The sequence below is a fragment of the Pieris brassicae genome, chromosome 12 (assembly GCF_905147105.1).
Source record: "Pieris brassicae chromosome 12, ilPieBrab1.1, whole genome shotgun sequence".
NCBI classification, from domain to species: domain Eukaryota; kingdom Metazoa; phylum Arthropoda; class Insecta; order Lepidoptera; family Pieridae; genus Pieris; species Pieris brassicae.
In genome coordinates this window covers 7,290,245-7,312,245 of record NC_059676.1, presented here as the reverse complement: position 1 = coordinate 7,312,245, position 22,001 = coordinate 7,290,245, and the positions used below count along the sequence as shown (strand labels likewise).

Genomic DNA, 22,001 nt, shown 5'->3' with positions numbered 1-22,001 from the left:
GGAATGAGAGCGCGCTTAAACCACTACACCAACACTACTAATCTAATATTATATTTATATATACTAGATAATATAAGTCATATTACGACGTCATGAAAATACAGCATAAATTTTAATTATTTATGTCACTCGTTCGCCCCTCTAACGCCTACACATCCGCAGATTTGACAGTTTATATCCATGTTATCTTCCTGACCACTGGACTTTTACATCAGATAAGGTTCGAATAGAATCAGGCTTATTAGCATTACGGATATATATAGTTTCATTATTACATATCATTGTAGCTAATAGTATTTATACAAATATAATATAATAAATTATGGGCGTCTCGTAGCTTCATTTGACCCTTAATTATATATACAATGTCTTTAATACGATAATTCTGAGAGAAGCTTTGGAAGAACAAGACTGCGTTTGTAAGCAAATGTTAAGCAAACAGTTATTTTTAAATAAAAAAATCACAAAAATATGTTTTTATGGAATATAAGATACAGATATCACTAATTCCACGTCATTAAACTTTTCCAATACAAAATACTCTAATAATGACCATACTGAATGGGTTATAGCGACGCTCTATTCCAACTATGTATGTCGTAAGCAGTAAGTGAATTTTATAAGGAAATTCAAATTTAATTATAGAGACTAATGTGAGACTGATACACGATACAAGTGTGAATTCAACATTTTCTAAGGTATTTACCGGAATTGAATTCGACGAAGCAGAATAATGCTTTACAGTTTTGCATTTAGTATACAATTACACTGAGGTGATTCAGTTCGTAGTGAACTTTTATTTTTGTAGAAAATCACTAAGTGCTATTGAATGGAATAAAATTAATGTGTAATATTAAGCAATATTTATTTATTGTCTAATTCAAATGTTATAGTTTTACGAGTTTTAAAAAATGAGAATCAATAGAAAGGGGATTTTATAAGAAAAATATTACAAAAATTATGTTGTTTATTATAAATCAACCACTGTATGGTACTTAAATAGGCAACAAACGTTTCAGCATATCATACCATGTGTAATAAAAATACTTGTTGTAACTTATCCTGGTGAATATTGCACGTTTTGCTATGATAATTTATCATAATTTATATGAATTACTAAAAGGTATAATTACAAGGGAAACCGCAGTTAAAAGCTCCAATATGAAACTACAGACCCTTGCCAAACTTTAATGAGAAGGCCGGTTAATTGTTGTGGTTTATATTAAATTCACTTCCGGTCACCTTTGTGGTCGTTAACATATCAGAGCATCTGAAAGTCATTATTCATTTATGTAATAAAGTATAAATACTGATGTTTTAAAAAGGATTTTGAAGACGTTAAATGTAGATATGTACTTAAGTACAACAGTGTTGTTAGGAATACGAAAATAAAAAAATTATGCCACGTTTAAGAAAATAGTTTTTAAACGCATTGAAGCTATGTATTATTATTATAAACTTATAATTATTTATATAATTTTAATGTCGTTGTCGTTTTAGTCGATATCAACTCCGGGGAAATAAATACAGATAACACAACTTTCTCTACAGCTGTGATATTTTTGACATTCAACACCTTTTGTCTTCAGTCACTGTGACCACACACGCTGTAAAGCACGCGAAACGTCGGAAAATTTAAAATTATGTAAATAATTATAAGTTTATAATAATAATACATAGCTTCAACCCGTTTAAAAAGTGTTTTCTTAATGTGTAAAAGCTATGTTAACAAAAGACAATTCTATATGCCACGTTTAATTTTTTTTTGTTGATTTCATTCACTCACCACAATATTTATTTATATACTGTGCTTTTTGAAATCGTAGTTGCATTACAGTCGTTTTATATTTGAATTTCGAAAGACACAGATATTGAGCCTCGTATGCATTTTCATCACACTAGAAACTATTTATTAACTACGTACAGAGCACAGACATATCGGCTTGCATTAGTCTATAGGCACAAATTGACGTCGGAACAAATGTCTCGGTTCTCAGAGGGCTGCTGTGGCGTATCCATTATACACATTCTGTGAGCTATTTGAGTACCCTGGTATCTAAAGGTTGATTATAGAAAATTGCTCTAGAGCACGTGACTATTCATGTATACGTATCTCTGTTGTCACTGTTCTTCGTCACTTTTGTATAGAAATCGAGATGCTATTGCTGGTTTTATTAATGTTTAAAGAACTTTATTTCTCATTACAAAAAGTGTATTTTATTTATACGAGAAACTTAATATGTTATACTAAATACGAACGAGTTACACGTCGCCATGAGCCCTCCCAACTTCAGTCTACTTGGCTCATTCTGATATGTATCTGACGGCGCCACTATCAATGTTTTGTAAAACAACGTGCAACGGGCTACAGAACCTATATAAAGCAGCGCGCGCGCACAACTCAGCCAGTTCGGCGCGCTCAATGGACTTCGTCCGTAGGTCCCTCGCTGGGCTTCCCTCGGGTTTACCGGGGGCCCGGTGCGCGCCTCACCCCCCACTACCGCCGTCGCGGGGCCTTCCCAGCCCCATTGACAAACATCTACACCAGCGAGTACTGCGAGAGCGAGGACGCTCCGCAGCACCCACGAGACCTAGGGCCGCTCCAGGCCCAACACAAAGACCGCCCCGTCGTTGAGCGGGGCGCGAACAGATACCCCCCGCAAGCTCTTGGGCGTAACGGGGCTCCCGGAGCCACCCGCGGGTGCAAGCGCGGAAGAAAGCAAAAAAACACAGCCAGTCGTTCATCGACCATTGCCTGGTGCACACGTTACGTAATTACCGAGTAGCCTTTGAAATCTATACCTATTAAATTTGTTTATTAAAATCTTATTAAATTAAGAGACTGAAATTAGAATTGGAATAAATCAAGTGATTGGGAGAAAACTTTGTGTTTGTTATCTTAACAATGTCGGGGCCTGACGCTACATATCTTAAATGCCCTTTGAACTGGTTAAACGCGCTACTATTACGAATTTTAGACGGCAATTGATTACATAATTGATTAATATTAGACTCAAAATCTGTTTATCTTAAGTATTATTATAGAAAGCCACTTCAAAGAAGAACACAACGTTTACGTCTCATTATTGCAAAATACGCGATTGATACAAATTTACGCACCATCTATACTTGTTACAATCCTTTAATATTGAAGTTCTAAATTTCAACATTTTGGCTTAAAAGTATTATTATTATTAAGCCTCATTTATTCCTTGAAAAATTTACAAAATATACACACATATAAAATATACATTTTTTTTCAAGGACCTTTTATTGAGTATAGGCCTCCTCCAATTGGCTCCATCTCTCTCTGTTTTGTGATAATAATAATGACCTATAATGCGTTCTTAATTTTTTTGCTGCTGACCGATACAAGCGTTCGCCCATCAGAATAAAGATTTTGTTGCTTTGATCAATAGCGTGTTGGAGTTGGTCGTAAAACAACGACATCCCTGTATTATTGGTGTCACTAGTAGGAGAATATGCTTGAATAATTGCTTATAATATGATTGCTATAAAACCATCAAAATATGGTTTTAGTTTTCCTTATTAGAAAACCGACGCCATATAACCATTTAGTTTGGCCGTGGTGAAAAAAAAGTATGCTTTTGGTCTTCCAATATAGGATATAATATATATAGGATATAATATATATTCATCTAATCTCAGAAAGTCCGATAATATCATTTTGAAATAGCCTCTTTAAAGTTTCTCATTTGAAAGAAATAAGGCTTAAAAGTATATCGGTATAAAACTATTATTAAACACTTACCAAATATTTATATATACGTGATACCTACTTCCCGATTCTACGTATATCAACGAGCTTTGTTAATAATATGCGTTTTTCGAAAGTTTTAGATTTAACGCTTTCCTAACAATGTAATGCAATAAACGAAAATGCTTTAACCAAACTAAAAAGTCACCAGTACAATGTCCCCCAGGGCCATGAACGTTTCACATAATAGTATACAAGAAATGTTTGAAGCGTATTAAAGCATTAGGTGGTCTAGTCTGTCTAAAACTAGACATAAGTTAGCGGCAGTTTGCTCCGAACTTTGTCTTCCGATATAGCATCGGCTGCTAACTTCCCTACAACCGTTAAATTGGCTTGAGAGGTTGTACTGGCCAATTTAACACGTCTGAATAAGATTAATTTGTTATCTGCTCATGGTTATATAGATCCAGATCGAATTTGAATGATCGTGAAGTGCCGTATTCTCCCGTAATAGTTCAGGAAACAAAAATTATAGCTTAGGAAGGTTTAGTAAGTATTTGATTCGTATGACAAGGCTTACCGAACGGCTTCCAACTTAACTAGAAGAAATGACCACGAGCTTTGTACAACAAATAAATCTTTACACGTCTATTACTACACAAATTCATTGTAGTTGAGTTTGACATGGTTTAAAACACTAAGAAACGCGTCTATATAAGTATGGAATATGTCGTGATACTGTGCTTGTTACTCTGTTGTCCCCATAAGCAATCCCGACTAATATTAAGGTTTTATCCAACTACATCACATACGAAATCAACGTATATTAAAACGTGCGAACGAAAGATTTATATAGAATTGGTTCGCTGTTATCAGTTACAGAGTACAGGCGCTAATAACAAACCAAGATTTTACGTTAAGTTTTTCATAAGAGATTCTCATATATTATCACTCATAGTTACAAGCGAATAGCAAAATGAGAAATGTCTATAAAGACGAATCGGCGCTTAAAATTAAGAACCATTGTTAAATGGTTCGCTGTGCTAACCACTGCAGTTGGTAGTGCTTCAATTGTACCATTGTTCTTAAAACAAATGCTTAATTAGATTACAAAAGACTTTTCGTTTAAAATTTTAGTCGTTCGACATTGTATGAAATTGCATACGTTATGCTACTGAAATACCTAAGGCAGTCTATTTTCAATTGAATTTTTATCGTATTAAAACAATATCACAAGTATTTAATTTGATTAATTGCAAACGACGTAACAGGAATTATAAATAGTGAGTAATTAGTCTTGTAAAAGATTAAATTAATTGAACAAAGTTTTTAATGGTGTGCACATTTTGATATCTGTAGGAATTATGGATGTGGAACTCTGTTTATAACCAACTTATTAACAACATTTACATGGTACAAAAAGCTTGGTCCTGGTCCAAATTTGATAAAATTTGGAAATAAGAACGTGACAAAGCAATTGAAATTCCAAACAAATCTTAATTTTACAGATGTATGCATTTTAGTATTTACACAATGTTCAAATAACTCACAAAACATTTATATATTAATACTTAGAACATAAATATCGGCTGAGTTAATAATGAATATGTATTGTTACAGGATGTCGTACACACAATCAGCACACCGCACGGACAAGTACAGAGAATCGTTGTTTTCAAGAAGAATGGTGTGCAGGCGATGGTTGAATATCCTTTTTAAAAGATTATTATAATATTTCAAACATAATTTCAAATAAAAGTGAATAAGTAGTAACAATATAAATTACGTACATCGCGAATCGCCGCTTTTTCCTCGTTCAAAACACCGCGGTGCTAGATGGGTTCGATTTTCAAATATTGTTTTAGGTCGATAAAAACATTACAGGCTTAGACAAACAGCTTAATATGTTTTCTTTACCAATATATAGCCTACCTTTTTAGTAACTACTTACCAATATATGGAACATTTTGCTACCACATAAAGACTGTTCGCTTTTGCTGAAACTGGAAATTAAATTTTTCAACGATGACTGAGCGATTTTCGACGTAATTTTTGCTGCGCTATGTGGAACCAGCTGACCATTGAAGTATTTCCGAACCAATTCGATTTAGGGTCCTTCAAGAAAAAAGTTTACCAATTCTTAAAAGGTTAACGCACTTGGCAGCAATTTGGAAATATATCTGTGAGGCGGTAACACTTCACATCAGTTGAGCCTCTTGCCCGTTTGCCTCCAGTCCTATAAAAAAAACAATTTTTCTCCTAATGGAATAAATTTGGAAAAAAACTCGAATTATTATGCGCTTAGCAACATAATATAGTATTCATTTTTTTAAATATAAATATTAAATATATATATCTGAACGTTCATTTCCGTTATCTTCTGTCAATTCAACTATAAAGTTGTATTATGATTATTCATCATTGCTCAATTTCAATTAAAACATACCGCGTCTATTTTAAAACCGCAACGCATAAACGTAAAAAGGGTACATAAATAAACACTTCTAATGTTGATAGTGGTTTTTAATAATAATACACCTGACACATAAACTCAAATAACCCTTATTCATACAGACATACAGGCTATTTTTCACAGTAATATTTAACAAGGGACGCGCTCAAATAATCCCTGTACTGAAAGAAATAGCGCTGATTTTTCTATGACAAGTTGAAGCGGTTTTAGCGAGAAACATTTCATCTTAAGGTTATGAAAAAATATAGAGGAGGAATGAGGTCGTGTATTGTTTGGGGTTAAGAGTAGGAATGAAATAATACGTGCTTATTTGAAGGTTTGCCTGACACCTTTGGGTTTTTAAAGCGCACAGTGTTATTACTAGGTACTAAATGAAGTCGGATATAAAAGTGTAATTGATGAGACAATTTTAATAATGTTTATTTATATACACCCTGTATCTGTTACGTAGTGAGGGTTATGAAAAAACCTAGAGTTAGTTATGGAAAGTTTCCGACAATACCTTATCAGTTTTCGCAAATTGTAGTGTCTGTTAAAATTTTCGTTTCGAATCGTTAATAAAGTCATATTTTGAATATTACGACAGAAGACTAAGCTTGTGATAAAGAAATGTTTTAACATATATTAATGATATTAGTGAAATAATTGATAAATAGGGAAGTTCTTTCCGTTAGTAAACGACCTTCCACTCGCAATGTTTAGTTATTTGCATTAAAATACGGTAACTACGACATTGAAAAGGGTCCGATACGAGATTCCAATAAAAATATTATCTGTGGTCGCGTCTAGTTCGACGGGACATGTTGAAATTGAGTTAGGATGTAATTTATTGAGAAAGGCTTTCACAGAATAATGATTGGGTGTATAAAATTGCCAAGTCTAGCCATATTTTCACACAAACTTCATTAGTCTTATCCACTGTTTTAAGTGTATATTAATGAATCAATAGAAAAGTAATGAGGCTTAATCGTCCGATCGCTATGCTTCTAGTGATTACTGACAGCTGTCTTTCTTGTGCTGGTGAGAATGGCTCGGCGTGTTCTTGATTTGTTCTGTCCACTTCAAGGGACCCACCCCGAACACCCCTACTCTTTTCTCTGTCATCCTTTGCACGTACAATGCGTGACCAAAGAAAGTGTGAATTCAACTTTGATAGTTATTTTGTTTAAAGAAATGGAATAAAAATAACCAAACGTAACCGCAAAAAAGAATTATTTTTACATAGTTGTAAATTTAATATTCCTTTCATCATTTATATAACAAACATCTTCAATTTTTATGGCTTCGGTCGTTAAAAAATAAATAACAGTTTTCAGCTTATACGCCCGATACTCGAAAGTTTATTTTCGTTTATGAGATTGGATCGCTCCGACTATATTGTGGCAAGGAATTATTAAATTTTACGAATGTTATTTAATTTAAGGAACTATGTAAACTTAAGTAGGAACAAGGAAATTTTTATCAATCCGAATACTATGTTTAAACTTACGTGTAAAAAACAACGTGTTTAGTCAACCAATTATATCGGAAATTAAAACCTTTTTGAAATGAGAAATTTTGTTATCTTTTTGATTTATAAATAACTATTTTAAGACCTCTTTGCGTACAACTCATCATTTAGTTTGACATCTGTATTTTTTTTCCTATGCCTATTCATTTCACACCACTTCATGCCTTATGTATTGAATGATCAATACAAAATGTGGTTGTTAAGATTAAATATTTAAAAATTCAGTCCATTGATATCACACGATGTCATGTGTAGATAAATGTCGTTTTGTAAGTCCAAACGCCGGATGATTCATGGCTCGAATAAAAATAAAGTCAAAACAATAAAACAGTTGAAATAAATTAAGAGATTACTGACGTGATGAATGGTTAGATAAAAAATATGTATAAGTAATGAGAGCAATGTGTTTAAATGGCGTGATTAGTGTTTTGTTAACAAATGCGTTGATGGTTGAATTATGGTATCGTAAATTTATCGGCTAGCTGCGAAAGCGAACTTTGTTTCGCCTTAATATGATTTTTTTACTCAGCCTACCTCTTTAGAAGCTACATACCAACATATGCAACATTTTGCTATACCACCCCAGAGAGACGATTTTCCGAAATAAAAACCTAAGTACTAAATTAAAGCATTATTTTTAAACCATCATTTATCTTTTCCATAAACACCTTTCTTAGAGGTAAAGAAATACATTTAAAAAAATCTAATTGCTTCAGCCGTCTACAATTTTATAATAAGTAATCATTGTTTGTAGATACGTGAGAAATTAATTTGGCTGGCTGGAGGCGGTTTTTGTCCGAAATTGGAAAATGGCATGTAAATCTATCCAATAAACAATTAAAAGATATGTAATGTATCTATTGCATGGTTTAACCTATGTGTATTAATGTTGTGAAGGAAGTTTTGTATGTAACATATTGCTCAAATGCGAAGAATTGATACATCACATCAACACTACTTTAATAAACAATTTCTTAAACTGAGTATGTTTAAAACCCACTTGGTGTAACCAGTTGTGAAAAATAGTTCTTGAGCGCATTGATTTATGGCTTTCGTCTTTGATATATTACGCACGCGTGTTGTCGGAGTATTTCACACCGTCGTGTAACGTGTAAATGAACGTTAACATGAATGAATACGAACACAACATTAAGCTAGATAATTTGTCAAGTGTGGGAACGTTTCCAATGTTTTTTTATAGTTGGCTTTTCGAGGTGATGGTACTAATACAATTTGTAATTTTAAAATAATGTTTATAGTAAGATACCGTAATACCGTTTATAAACATTATGTGTGCGGGTACCACTGTACACATGTAAGAAGTGAAACTTCTTTATGATTTCGTCTTATTTTTTCGAAAAATGATCTACTATATGCAACTTTACAGAAATTGGTTAAATAAAGTTAAATAAGATTTAAAGTTTAACAAAACGCTTTTATTATAATAGATATGAATACAAATAATACAATTATTTCATTTTACCTTATTACTACTAAGATTATTACAAAATTTAATTAATTGTAATATAATTATTACTATCATTGTTATCGTTATTATTTATTTTTGTTATTAATGGCTTTGAATCTCTTCAAATCAACCGTGGTAGGGACAAGAACAAGATGGCGGTTAACGGAAAATGTGACGCGTAATCGAAAAATGTGACGGTGATTTTTTTTACAAAGCCCAAGAGTTTTCACTAAAATAAATTTCGAGGATATATTAATTATTTTGAAAACTCGAACACACGTCATGGGACAAATATATAATTTTCTGATTGACCGTTTTTTGTTTGTAAATAATATTTTAATATATGACTTTGAGACTGTGTAAATGTTGCCAAATCAAGGTCCAAAGTACATTGGTCTGAGAGGTGGCTGTCCTAATAATATTTCAAAGAAAATTTTACAAATTTCACCTTATTTATTTTTAACGAAGTACAAATTTACATTAACAATATTCGATTTCGCAATATATATTATTGAAGTAACAATATTGTTGTTTGTTTTATGTTGCAGTGAAACGCATGATTGAGCTTTTAATTAATTAAAGTATAAACAACGTAAAATCTCGTATGTAAAGTGTTGTAAATGTTAGGTTTTTCATAACTACATCATCTCTTAAACAAATAATTTATACATTTAACAAACACTTATTGGCGTGTTTTCAAAACGCGAGTGCGCTTAGATCTGTTTATTTATACGTTTGTAATGAATGAGAGATGATATTTTAGTTATAGGAGTTCTCTATTTTTAAATTAATTAAATGACGAGTTTTCACTGTAATTTGGCTATGGAGTGGTGAAAATCGATCCAAGATATTATCAGCAGGTGGTTTCGCTGATACATAAAATACCATCGTAGATTTCGATTACTTAGAAGTTTTTCTGTAATGTATGAACAAAGTACCTTAACTATTTTATTCAACAGCTGTGTTTCTTTAGTAAAACATTTAATTCTTCTAGACTATGTCTGTTAACATTTCCCGTCGGAGATGGATTTCGCGAAAAGGATTCTCTACTTCCTTTTTATAAAAATTTGCTGTTTTTTTTATGTAATAGAAACGGGCAGGAGGCTCGCCTGATGTTAAGTGATACCTCCGCCCATGGACACTGACATTGCCAGAAGGCTCGCAAGTGCGTTACCGGCCTTTCAAGAATTTGTATGCTCTTTTCTTGAAGGACCCTAAGCCGAATTGGTTCGGAAATACTTCAGTGGGCAGCTGGTTCCACATAGTGCATGTGCATGGCATGGTGCATGGCAAAAACTTCTTTAGAAATATAATGCTAATGTTATTTATAAGGCTCGAATTACAACTAATTAGTGGGTTTACGTAATTATAGGAAATAAAATATAATTCGAATGCTGTATAAAAACAAATATTTTACGTCTTGTGTCTTTCAGTTTTTACATGCCAAATGGCAATCATGTCTGTTATAACAGACATAATTGCCAAGTAGTCACAGAGACAAGATAACCCACTAAATTACACATTTCTATGGCAGAGGTCAGACGGCCGATATATATCGTGATCCGTGAGTTCTCTTCGATATTTATTGATGTGTAAACGCGACAGGAATAAATATTGAGCATATTAACATATAATCTAGATTTTTTGTGATCCATCAATATCTGTCAATATTTATAGATTGTGTATGTGTGCGTGTTGATTTGGATGAACACTCAGAGTAAGATGTTGGATCTCTATTTTTACGAAATAAACCCGTGTAATGTATTATTGTGGTTATGCTTATTAAAAAAATTAAGTACATAACTGATATTGAACTTACCTTAATGTATCATGCTTAGTTAAAGTTTGGCCTAAGTTATGACAAAACAGGCCTTATTTTTACAACCATTATTACTTCTGACTTCTCACGATATTGAAGTCAATATCTATTTAAAGTGGAGTACCAATTGATTCAATATATATTGAGACAAGTATCGTGATATTGGATCGTAATATTTATTGCCCGTCTAACGCCTGCTTATTGTACATTAAAAGTGCGCACGTAAATACAGAAGAATTACACTGTCAGCTATTGTAAATGTTTAATCTATTAGAACAAGACAAAATCTATAAAAGAATGTTTGAAATATGTTAGCCATTGCTCCTAAAATAACCCAATTTTGTACATCAATGTTTGGTTATTAAAAACAGACGTAAACGTTTGCAATCTTCGGCAATCTTCTGATCTTGTTTGATTCATTCATTGTAATAATAAATATTTGGATAGATTGCCAATTGATTTGTTACTGAATGAAAGAGTGATGATAGATAAATGTTTTTAAATACGATTACCGCTATTAGGACATATACATTTATACACTTATATTCTAAATGCGGGTACGTGAAGAATATATTTAAATTAGTGACAGTAGAATCATTTCTTATTTATCACTGAAAATTAATATATCTTTCAGTTTATATTAAGTTATTAAAACAAAAAGTTATTAAATGAGAACGCATCCATTATATTTTTTCATGTTAATTGACTTGAGTTGATAACCCTCTTTTGTTTTGTGATATTTCAAATGTGTAAAGTTCTTGATTAGATTCGTACGTTTATAAGTAGTTGCCGTTCTTTCAAAACTTAAATATTAACTAAAAACCTTATTAACTTAAATTTTTAAATAGCACCGTATGAAAATATATTACGATTACACTGCTGTCAGACACGTATCTCTCTTCCATCACGACATTGAGGGAGATCAGTTTAATGTAAACAATTTGACGCAAACAGACAGCATAAACGTGTTGGGATAATCGAGTAAAGCTCACCCGATTGCTGTTAAGTGATACCACCGCCCGTGGACACTCAATACCAGATGGCTCGCGAGTGCGTTGCTGGCCTTTTAAGAATTGGTACGCTACTGTCTTGAAGAACTGATGTAGTTTTTAGATTAAGATTGTTTGCAATAAGCCCTTAACCAGATCACACGTTTGAGAGCGTGGAGTCTGCGACACGAGCTAAAGATGCGCTGCATGGCTGCGATATATACTCTGGATGCTGCACACTAAAGATTGAATATGCTAAGGTAAGATTTTATTTTGCCCTTCACATGAATCATAGACATAGGCCTCCAGGAGATATTATTTATATTCCTTCGTTATAAAAATGTATTGTTGATATAAGACACAAGTCATCGGAGTCGCTTCATTTCGTTTCACTTGAATAAAAATGTTTTGAATTTTTATTTTATATATTCAAGTCATTTTTTTCTATACCGCAGCCCGAGATCACGGATTTCCACAGGCTTCGGACCTGATATATCCAACTATGTTACTGTAACTTTTTCGAACTTCTTACCTGTCGCTTTTCTAATACATTCTGAATTTGGTCCAGGACAACGCCTATCCAATTTGACTTCACTATCTTTTTAACAAAAATTATATTGAAATATAAATAATGTATATATAAATAATATATAATAAAATATATAGTTTCAACTATCATAACTGGAAGGAAACAAGATGTGTATTTGACATTTCATTTTTAAACAGTGTTAATTAGTGACATCACTCATATAATAGGCGTATGAATACCTTTAGCAAAGACCTCACCTCAGCCTGAATCCTTTTAAAGCAATTTTCTCTTTAGATAGTGATGCAATGAGTGACGTCATCACTCCGATGCGATTAAGCTCTGACGAAATAGTGCTTTTAGCATTTCAGCTGTAAGCTGGTTTCGTTAAATGCCCATAGACGACTCTAGCTTCAAAATTGTACCCTACAAAACTCGGTAATTATGTAGCTGGCCGTAATATAGTAAATAAAGTCGGTTCGATTTTTGTCGTTATTTATCTCGTTTTGGTTTTAACACATTCAATCAAATAATTTATTTTGATGAGTAAGTGTGGTAAGAAGCAAAAGGAAAAAATTAGAAATACAGATATCCAAAAAAGGACAACGATCACAGATGCACCAAATTCCACACTTCAAATAAAATGGAAATGGGCCACACGACAAGTAGTACACACGTGAGGACACGAAGACATATCAGGTTGAGGATAGCCTTGTACCAGATGGCCAGCGGGGGAAAGATGACTGGAGATGGAGATAGCAAAAAATAGGAAATTGTGGAATGCCTTGGAGGCTTTTACACGTGGAAAGTCTATATAAATACTACATTTTATTTTGATTACTAACTATTAATGTGGCGTATGTGTTTGTATTTTTTGGAATAAAATAAAACTATATTATTAAAAGTCATGATAAAATGTTATTATTTTATTAACCGTTAAGATAAATAGTATAGTAGTCTGATTGTAATAGAAAAAATGGTAACCCAAAAGTAAAATATACTTTTTAACGGTCTTGTAATTATTTTGTACAAAAAACAATTATATATGTTTGAAAAGGAGTTGAGTCCGTGTATAGTAAAAACAATTATTTTTTGCGATCGGGCAATAAAAAGCAACGCTCAGTAAAATCCACGTTGTAAAATAAAAGCAGGCAGTTGTTAAAGCGAGTGTCCTCACAGCGAAGAGCCATTGAGGCCTACATTACCGCTGCATTTTTATTGAAACATACAACTGAGGTTTTTGGTTACATATACATTTTAGATAAATTTTATTGAAATTAAGCTATTATTTGTGGACGTTATCTCTTTCACCAATCAGATATATTCGGAATCGAACCCAAATCTTGTTTAAAGCTTTACCATTGGACGGAGGTAAATAAAACCATAATACAGCTGACATTTTTTGTGTACTGCAAAAAGAAGCCCTTGAACACTTATAAGCAGTAAGCTTTCCCCAAGACTTATAGAAAATTGTATAAACATTCAATGTCGTATAAATATAATTGCTAACCGATAATTGGACGATTATAATAACTTACCAGGGGGGTGATTGGTTAATTGTATATAGTACAGCCTAAAATCACGTTCATTTGTCTAATGACAATTGGATACACGATCTTATCTAATTGTTCCATTATTGCTTTATTTATCAGAATATCGAATACCGCCCTTGACACCTCTTTCAAATACCATACATTTTGTTTTTCCTATGTTCACTTTCATATGCTTAATACTCAAAGCATTTTTCTTAACTATTACTATCTGCTACAATTCCTCCACTAAAGACGCAAGTATCATTTGGTCGTCAGCGTATAGGAGACAATTCTCTCTTTCATATCTTTTCGACAATTGTCTATGAATGGGTTGAACATCCACGGAGAGGAAAAAAAAGATGCCGCATTTAAAAGCGTATAAAAAAGTTAAATGAGTGCAACGGCCGACCCGTGACCGGGGGTTCAGATTTTGAGTTAATAACGCGGCAATACTGCCTTTATTGTATGGTTATAATTAATTTCTAAGTATAAAATGTAATATTATTCTTGAGGTTCTAATTCTGTTTATTTTATACTCTTGCACAATAAAGTATACCTTTATGTAGTCTTATTAGGTCGCTTTTGACATAAATTTACGACAAGCTTGTGTCTCATTAGGGAATGAGTATTAAAAAAAAATACATCCGTATAATAAGGATGTCTTTTTTAATACTTAAACAGTGGAAGTCTAGTAGTAAAGCGTGCTGTTCTCATCCCTAAGGCTGTGTGTACGGAAAGGCTTTGCAGCAATGAGTTTTCCTTTGTGCGTACACTTGCTAGTAAGTTAGATTACATCATCAGGAAATCGGGGTCCAAAAATAGACAAGGTGTCTCCTCCATAGAAGGCATCATCATCAAAATTTTAACAAAATAATCATCTACTAATACAACAAGAAATAACAATGAAACGTGCAGAAATCTTTGGTCATATTAGCCACTGGGTGTATGAATTAAACTATAAAAAAGGGTTAACATAACGGTGTCGTTATGAATAAAAGTCACAGGGATACATTGGAACCCATATAAATATTAACAACGGGAGAATCACATAAAGGTTGAGAAAATGTGTCCAAATGATGTCGTAATGTGGGCGGCTCATGTCAACATGACTTGTTTACTATATGAAAAGGCATTTTTTATACCCAAACATAGAAGGGGTTCTTGTGTATGACAATTGAAAACGCTCTGTAATGACCTTATGGATGTGTACAATGCTACTAACACCAAGAGAAAACTTCAAAAACTAAGTAAAATGTAATTAAATATACGACAAGTATTTCCTGATAATTATGTAGATGCTATGATGTTTTAACACAAATTATTGATTACAACTCATAATTTTACAATTATCTATGTGAATTAGAAAACTATTTCAAACAGGACTTAGTGAAAGCAGAAAGCATTTCTACGATATCACTGAAAATGTGATAATTTTAATTTCATGTGTCTTTAAATATAGTCATAAAATATTTTTTTAATTAGTCCAACAATAGATTGATCTATGAAATTAAAATGCTGTTACATTTTTCATCGTGTCCTTTGTGATGACATAGGGTCATAAAGAGTCTTACTTGGAGTGGCGCAGTGGGAAAATAAAGAGAAGACGCCAACTAGAAACCTGGGAAGATGTAATGGAAGCGGTGAAAGATTTTAAAATATTAGCGAAGATGAGAGACAGATGGAAGAATTAGGAAGATTTGGCCTCCTCTCCGTCGGATATCGAGTACTAATTTTAAATATACTTATTGTAAGCCTTTTTATAGTACCTACTCCAATACAGGCTATTTTTATTTTTGATTTTATATACAATAATTACAACATGCAAAATTTAATAGCTAGAACTAACAAGTATAAACTATATTGTTTATCGTTCACCGAAGTTAATTGAATTTTGGTAGTGAAAACATTATATTAAAAATATTGTGTATTCTCTATTCGTCTTTGTAGTCAATAAATGTCTATTTGTATGTTAAAAAGGAACATTTTGAAATGTTTGTGCAATGTCATAAAGTCCTTTACGGACAATTAATCTTGCCATATAAAGAGATAAAAGGGAGATAAAGGGGGCAAAGTGAGAGTACGTCCTGTCATCGCATACAATGTTTTCAAAACGATAGCGCAATGCCTTTGTTCGGAAAACGTGAAAAAAATAACGTAAAATACTTTTGACTTTACATTACAAAATTTTTGAATGATGCTGGTAACATTGAAACAATCGTATGTTTGTTTACTACGGGATAACTTCCCGTAGTGTGTAGCAGATTATATTTTTGTATTTTTAGCATGTCTTCAACACAAGTCGAAGATGTGTGTGAACTGTGGTCACCTACTTGCCTGTGAAGATTAATTATAAATAAAAAAAGATGTAGACCTTCTTTGTTGGGTCTGGACTTGCAATACCATTCAATATGCATGGTATGATAACGATTGAAAGAAATATTCGTAATTTCAGAGTGATATAATAATTTCTAAATATTACCCATTTTTGTAATTCAGTCCTCGCAGTTATTCGCATCCACCTTTTTTACTCTATTTCGAAAGACTTTAAACAGATTTCGTTTGTACACGATATTCCTAGACAATAACGTCGAAATGAAGTTTTTACCAGTTTTTCTTTTCTCTTTGGCTCTTGGCTAGCCTGGGGTGTATTTTTAAATTGTATGCAAGTGTATGGAAAGCTTATATTATAACAAATAATAAATTCAAATTAAAATTAATAATTTTAAAATTCTCAAGTTATTATGTGGATATAGTCAGTTTGAAAAAGCTTCTTAAGTTACGGAAGTCACATGACACATGAATGAGGATGTCAAGTTCACTATTTCTCTTTTCTATTATAACCATTATGTGCGCTTAAACGCTTTTCTATGTATATGACGTGCCTTTAAAGTGTTAGTATTTATAAAATAAATTTAAATATACGTAATGCAAAGGCTCACTTATCAATCAAGTTCTCCAGACCTGGTAATTAGTGGCTCCCCTCGCGTCCATTAGGCTAATGACATCATTATAATCATCTCTGACAATTACAGCATAATACATTTGCTAGATATATATTTGAACAATTATTGATATGCAACAAACCCTAGGTAGAACTTCTTCACTTAGTCTTCGTTTTTCACGTGCATACTTAGACTAGGTATAGATCGGTTGAGAGCGACAAATCCAAAATTGAATTTTCCTTCAGAATTCCAGTTGTGATAGTTCAATATCGTAGCAACACCGGCTACGTCGTAGCACGAAAGAAAAATTACTCATTGAATATTATATGCTACGGCGTAGCTCTACGGAATAGGGCAAAGAGCTACGAATCATGAATATTGCGTCATAAATAAATTTGTTCTTTTTATTTTCAGCCTGAAAGACTGAATGTGTTCAAAAACGACCAAGATAGCTGGGACTATACGCGTAAGTAGAAATTGAATTTATTTTTATCCGTTTCACCATTTGCTGATACAAAATAAATTATAGTGCTATTCCAATTAAGTTATAATTACTCATAATTATCACTAATTACAACTATTATGTTAGTTAAAAAACTATTAAATTGATATATAAATAGACTATAGGTAAGACATAGATTTGTTAAAATAATACGACATTGGTCGTATGTATATCGTAAAATAATGATGCACGTGATTCAGCATTACCCAAATCAGCAAGTGGTAAATATGGATTTTAACATATGAATAATTCTTAAGACAAAATATAAAGCATGAAATATACAAAATAATATATTAAAAGTAATAAAACTTAATTACTATTTATGCATGAGTTTTAATTGCATGATTAATTTATTTGACAATATTTTCACTACATACTACTCATTGACTTATTCTGACATCACAATTGTTAAATAATTTTATAAAATTATCTTTGTACGGTAAGGTTTTATCTTAATCGTAAATAAAAGCTTCAAAATTCTAAGAATTTTTTTTTTATTATAAATCAATATTTTACAGATATCAAAGTTTTTATTATATTATTCTCTAAACTATAACTAGAATATCTAAATTTTTAGTTATTGCAAATTAAAACTCATAAAATCGTTTTATGATAAAAGTATACATTTTGTAAACATAACAAAGGAACGTTAATGCGGAACAATGACTTAAAAGAATTGATTTTACTTTTTAAACTTAACAATAGTCTAGGTGGCGTCCGTTACTCGAAAAAGAAAGAATGCTAAAAGCTTTTCTTTTGAATCTTTATAATAGGTGAATCATAAAGTTAAATGTAGCTGACTTCGAGACGGTTTTTAGTGTATAAATTAAAGTTCTAATATAAAGAAGTTCGTGGAATTGCAAATTCAAAGTGGTCATATAAAATTTTAATTAAAGAATTTCTCTGATTACATTATTGTTAGTTTAGATTCTTGAAAGTGAAGAATTTACTTAATCCTACTTTATATAATGAAACAATAATTCAAGCTGTAGAATTTGTCTGAAATTTTATTAAAAGAGGCCTAATACTAGAAGAAAAACAGTTGCCATCGACACGCAAGGCCATTAAAGTTAAAGCCACTCTATACCAAAAGTTAGTATTATAAGAAAATTTAATATTTAACTAATTTAATGTTAAAGTAGATCTCATAGTATAATTGACATATTCATGAAGTACAAACAACTCTTTATAAGTGGTTAATTAAAACTTTTGATGACGTCATTACATCCACGAACCGAGTTGTATGTCATTATACCTATTTATGAAGTTAAGAGATATGTTATTACAAAGTTAAATATACAAATATTAAATATAAAACATTATGTAGTACACATATAGTTCTAAGTAAATTGTTTAGTATTTTAATTTATTAACGTATAAATGCTTCTTTTAGCTTTTATATGATGCATTTTGAAAATGTACCAGTTCGCGATTTAGTTTGTCATGCACAAATATAATACAGGTATTCAGCGGGTCCGAGATAAGCTCGATTTCTAGCGGATTCTTAAATGTTTGTTGGTAGGCCCGGATGACTTATTCAATGACATTGATACAGAAATGTGTCTAACCCATTTCCGACTTCTCGATTCAAAATAAAAATCAAAAATTCAAAATTTATTTATTCAATAACAAGTTACATTGTTTTAGCAGGTATTGGAGCCCCTGAACTAAGTCTAGAGAGACCTGTACATCAGGGTACACTGTTCAGTTATTGTATTTAAATAAATATACGCGTTTAAATGGTCGCATAACCTATTAGATTTTGGGACGTATGCACTATATGTTCATGTGTAGAATATATGCTTCTTTTTTCAAACACATATTATTTTAATTCATTGCTCAACAAAGAATATAGCTAATAGTTGTATGTGTACCAACAATACACAACAAGCTTTAATCATAAATTACTTGAAAGATCCATTAGAGTCCAATTAATCAAAGTGTCCATATCCCGAGCGTAATAGTGTGAGAAAAGTGATTTATTCCCGCGTGCAAATATATGCAAAGTGCACAAACGAATGAGATTTTTCCACGTGGAAACTGTATTAATATGGAAACGATGTTTGAATTTCATTTATGGCTACGCGTTTTTTGGAATAGGACAAAAACACGAATTGTTATAGTTCTTCAATTAAAATAAGTAAATTAGAATGTTGCAGGTTTATATAAATGTTTGTATATTTTCTGAGTTCGTAGGTTCGATGCCCCGTTGTGGACCAATAGACTTTCAGTCGATGTGCGCGTTTATCATTCGAATGATAAAGGAGAACATCGTGAGGAAACCGGCTTGCCTTAGACCCAAATAGTTGATGACGTGCCTATTCGATACACCTATGGTCATAAAATATATATAGAAATGTGAAGCTGTGTCACTGTTCTGTTATATTTTATATCTTTGTCACTTTAAGCATTCAAGGAGACAATCCTTGAATGCTTAAATTTTCAAATTTTCATTATGTTGGTACTAGTATGCAGCTTTATAGTTAGTGACCTTCAGTATGTTGGACAAATTTATTGGTTATTTTTGTTGGGTGTTCTAAAGAAAATATATTTGCTAACAATACAAGATCATAGTTTTTTGGTGTTGTATAAATTTAAAATAGGAAATACCGGTTTTAATTGATATCGGAGTACATTAAATACAGCTTATCTTTTAAATTTTACACATGATTACAAATTGTGTCAGATCGGATATAGAATTTTGAAGATAGTTCACATTTTATACAGATGTCCAACAAATCGATAGGCTTTCGAGTGTATGATAAAGGAATTCAATAATTCTGAAGATGTCCGGTCTCCTAACAAACGACCTCACTTATTCGGGAACTACGTGAAAATACTTTGAATATATTGGCATCCTTATATACATTTTTGAACCGCATTCCTTTTTAAGAACGAAAAGAACTATACTATAAGAATACGTCGTTTTCTGGTAATTTCGTATTTTAGTTTTTGTATGTTAGAAAAAATGTAACTGATTGTAACACACATATTTTGTATGTCACGAATGGTAGACTAATTATTTAATGAACCTTATACTATTATAATGTTATTTTTGTTAAATGTAAAAACAATTTTAAACTCTTATTTGCTGCTAATTTCAGTCTGTTTAATATGAATACAAATAATGCGATTTGTTTTTGAGTAGTTTTTCCGTACTAAATTTATTTGTCAAAAAAATTAATAGATGTATAATCAGGAATGTTTAGACAAAAATTCACTAAAAAGCTAAATTGCTTCAACTTCAAGTAAATTAACATGAGATTTTTATTCTTTTCAATACGACAAAAACTTCCGTCTTTGTCTTCGTCCTTAAAAAATTCAAAACCACAACACAGGACGTCAAACGCAAACCGCACGATACTTCATCACGACTCATTTAATTCTTTAAGTCTTTGATAGCCCTATCTTAATGTATATAAAAATAAACCGTAATAAGACCGCGTAGGGTTCAATTTCCCAAACAATATGTTTGCTTAGCATTAAAGCAATTTGTGCCTTGTTGAGTGTGAGTTAAGGAGTAGATTTGTATAAAATAATTATATGTTTGAACAGTGTCGCATGGCAGTAGTAAGTTTATCTACTGTCATAGTATGACACGACAAACGAGTTAGGGTTGTCACGAATGCAATGAATTTTTAATACTTAATAGTGGATTCATGTCACTGAATATTTAAATATTGTGAAAGTATTTGTAATTATATAATGACGATGATGCCTATCTATTCTTAGGTGTTTACGTTTCTGATAATTGATACCAATTGTTGCTAATTTGTCAGCTCCATCCCTTTCTAGTGCTGTCCATTGTGGAATGTGATTGTCTTTCCATCGTCTAGTGTGTTCCATCTCTGAGGTATCAGAGTTATGCTAGCCTTTTGTCACACGTAGCCTTTTCACTTGCACATAGTAGGTTAAACTATCACCACATCGGATCCGGAGTTATTTCCATACAATAAGGCGGACGCGACACGTCGGAGGTGCAATTTCCCTTTCATCCCGCCCCGCACCCCTTTCACCGCACCTGGCAACCCTTCACCCCGGGGTGAACCTATATACGAACTGTATTCTATAAATATATCTCAAATATGCATTAATGACTTTGAATTTCCACAATTGTGTCTTTTTTAGTAACAAAGAGAACGTATTTGATTCTCTCAACGGTTGCAAGCGATTTTATGGTCCATATTCTTCATCGTATCTCAAGTCACAATCTCTTCTTATGCGCTGCTGATTATGTTTTATTTCATACAGCAAAAAATGACAGCTCTTGAAACTAGATTGTTTGGTTGACGTTGTAGAATAGGGGCCTAAGTGTCCGTAACTATTTAACAATATATAGAATAATCCAACCATACGTATGCTTATTTTATCTAGATCATGATATCTTAGTAGATGTTCCGTTTTCCCCCAGATAATAGGTCTAAAGCTAGTTCAGTTAAGGCTCTGTATATTCTAGGGAATCGAATAAAAATATCGCACAGTAGTTTCGAATACATGGATACGCTGCAATGTGCACAGTGCA

The 22,001-nt window shown here is 32.2% G+C and overlaps 1 protein-coding gene across 4 annotated transcripts in view; it reads left to right on the top strand.

Moving 5' to 3' along the window:
* The window catches only part of LOC123717055 (heterogeneous nuclear ribonucleoprotein L-like), a 203,892-nt gene that overhangs the window by 158,502 nt on the left and 23,389 nt on the right, over positions 1 to 22,001 (top strand). For 3 of the 4 annotated variants that reach the window (XM_045672823.1, XM_045672824.1, XM_045672825.1), the window contains exons 3-5: positions 5,339 to 5,424; positions 12,141 to 12,237; positions 17,392 to 17,443. In XM_045672823.1, coding sequence (XP_045528779.1) covers positions 5,339 to 5,424; positions 12,141 to 12,237; positions 17,392 to 17,443 — 235 coding nt within the window. Of the gene's footprint in view, positions 1 to 5,338; positions 5,425 to 12,140; positions 12,238 to 17,391; positions 17,444 to 22,001 lie in introns of those variants that run through there. The other variant, XM_045672826.1, reaches the window with a different exon arrangement.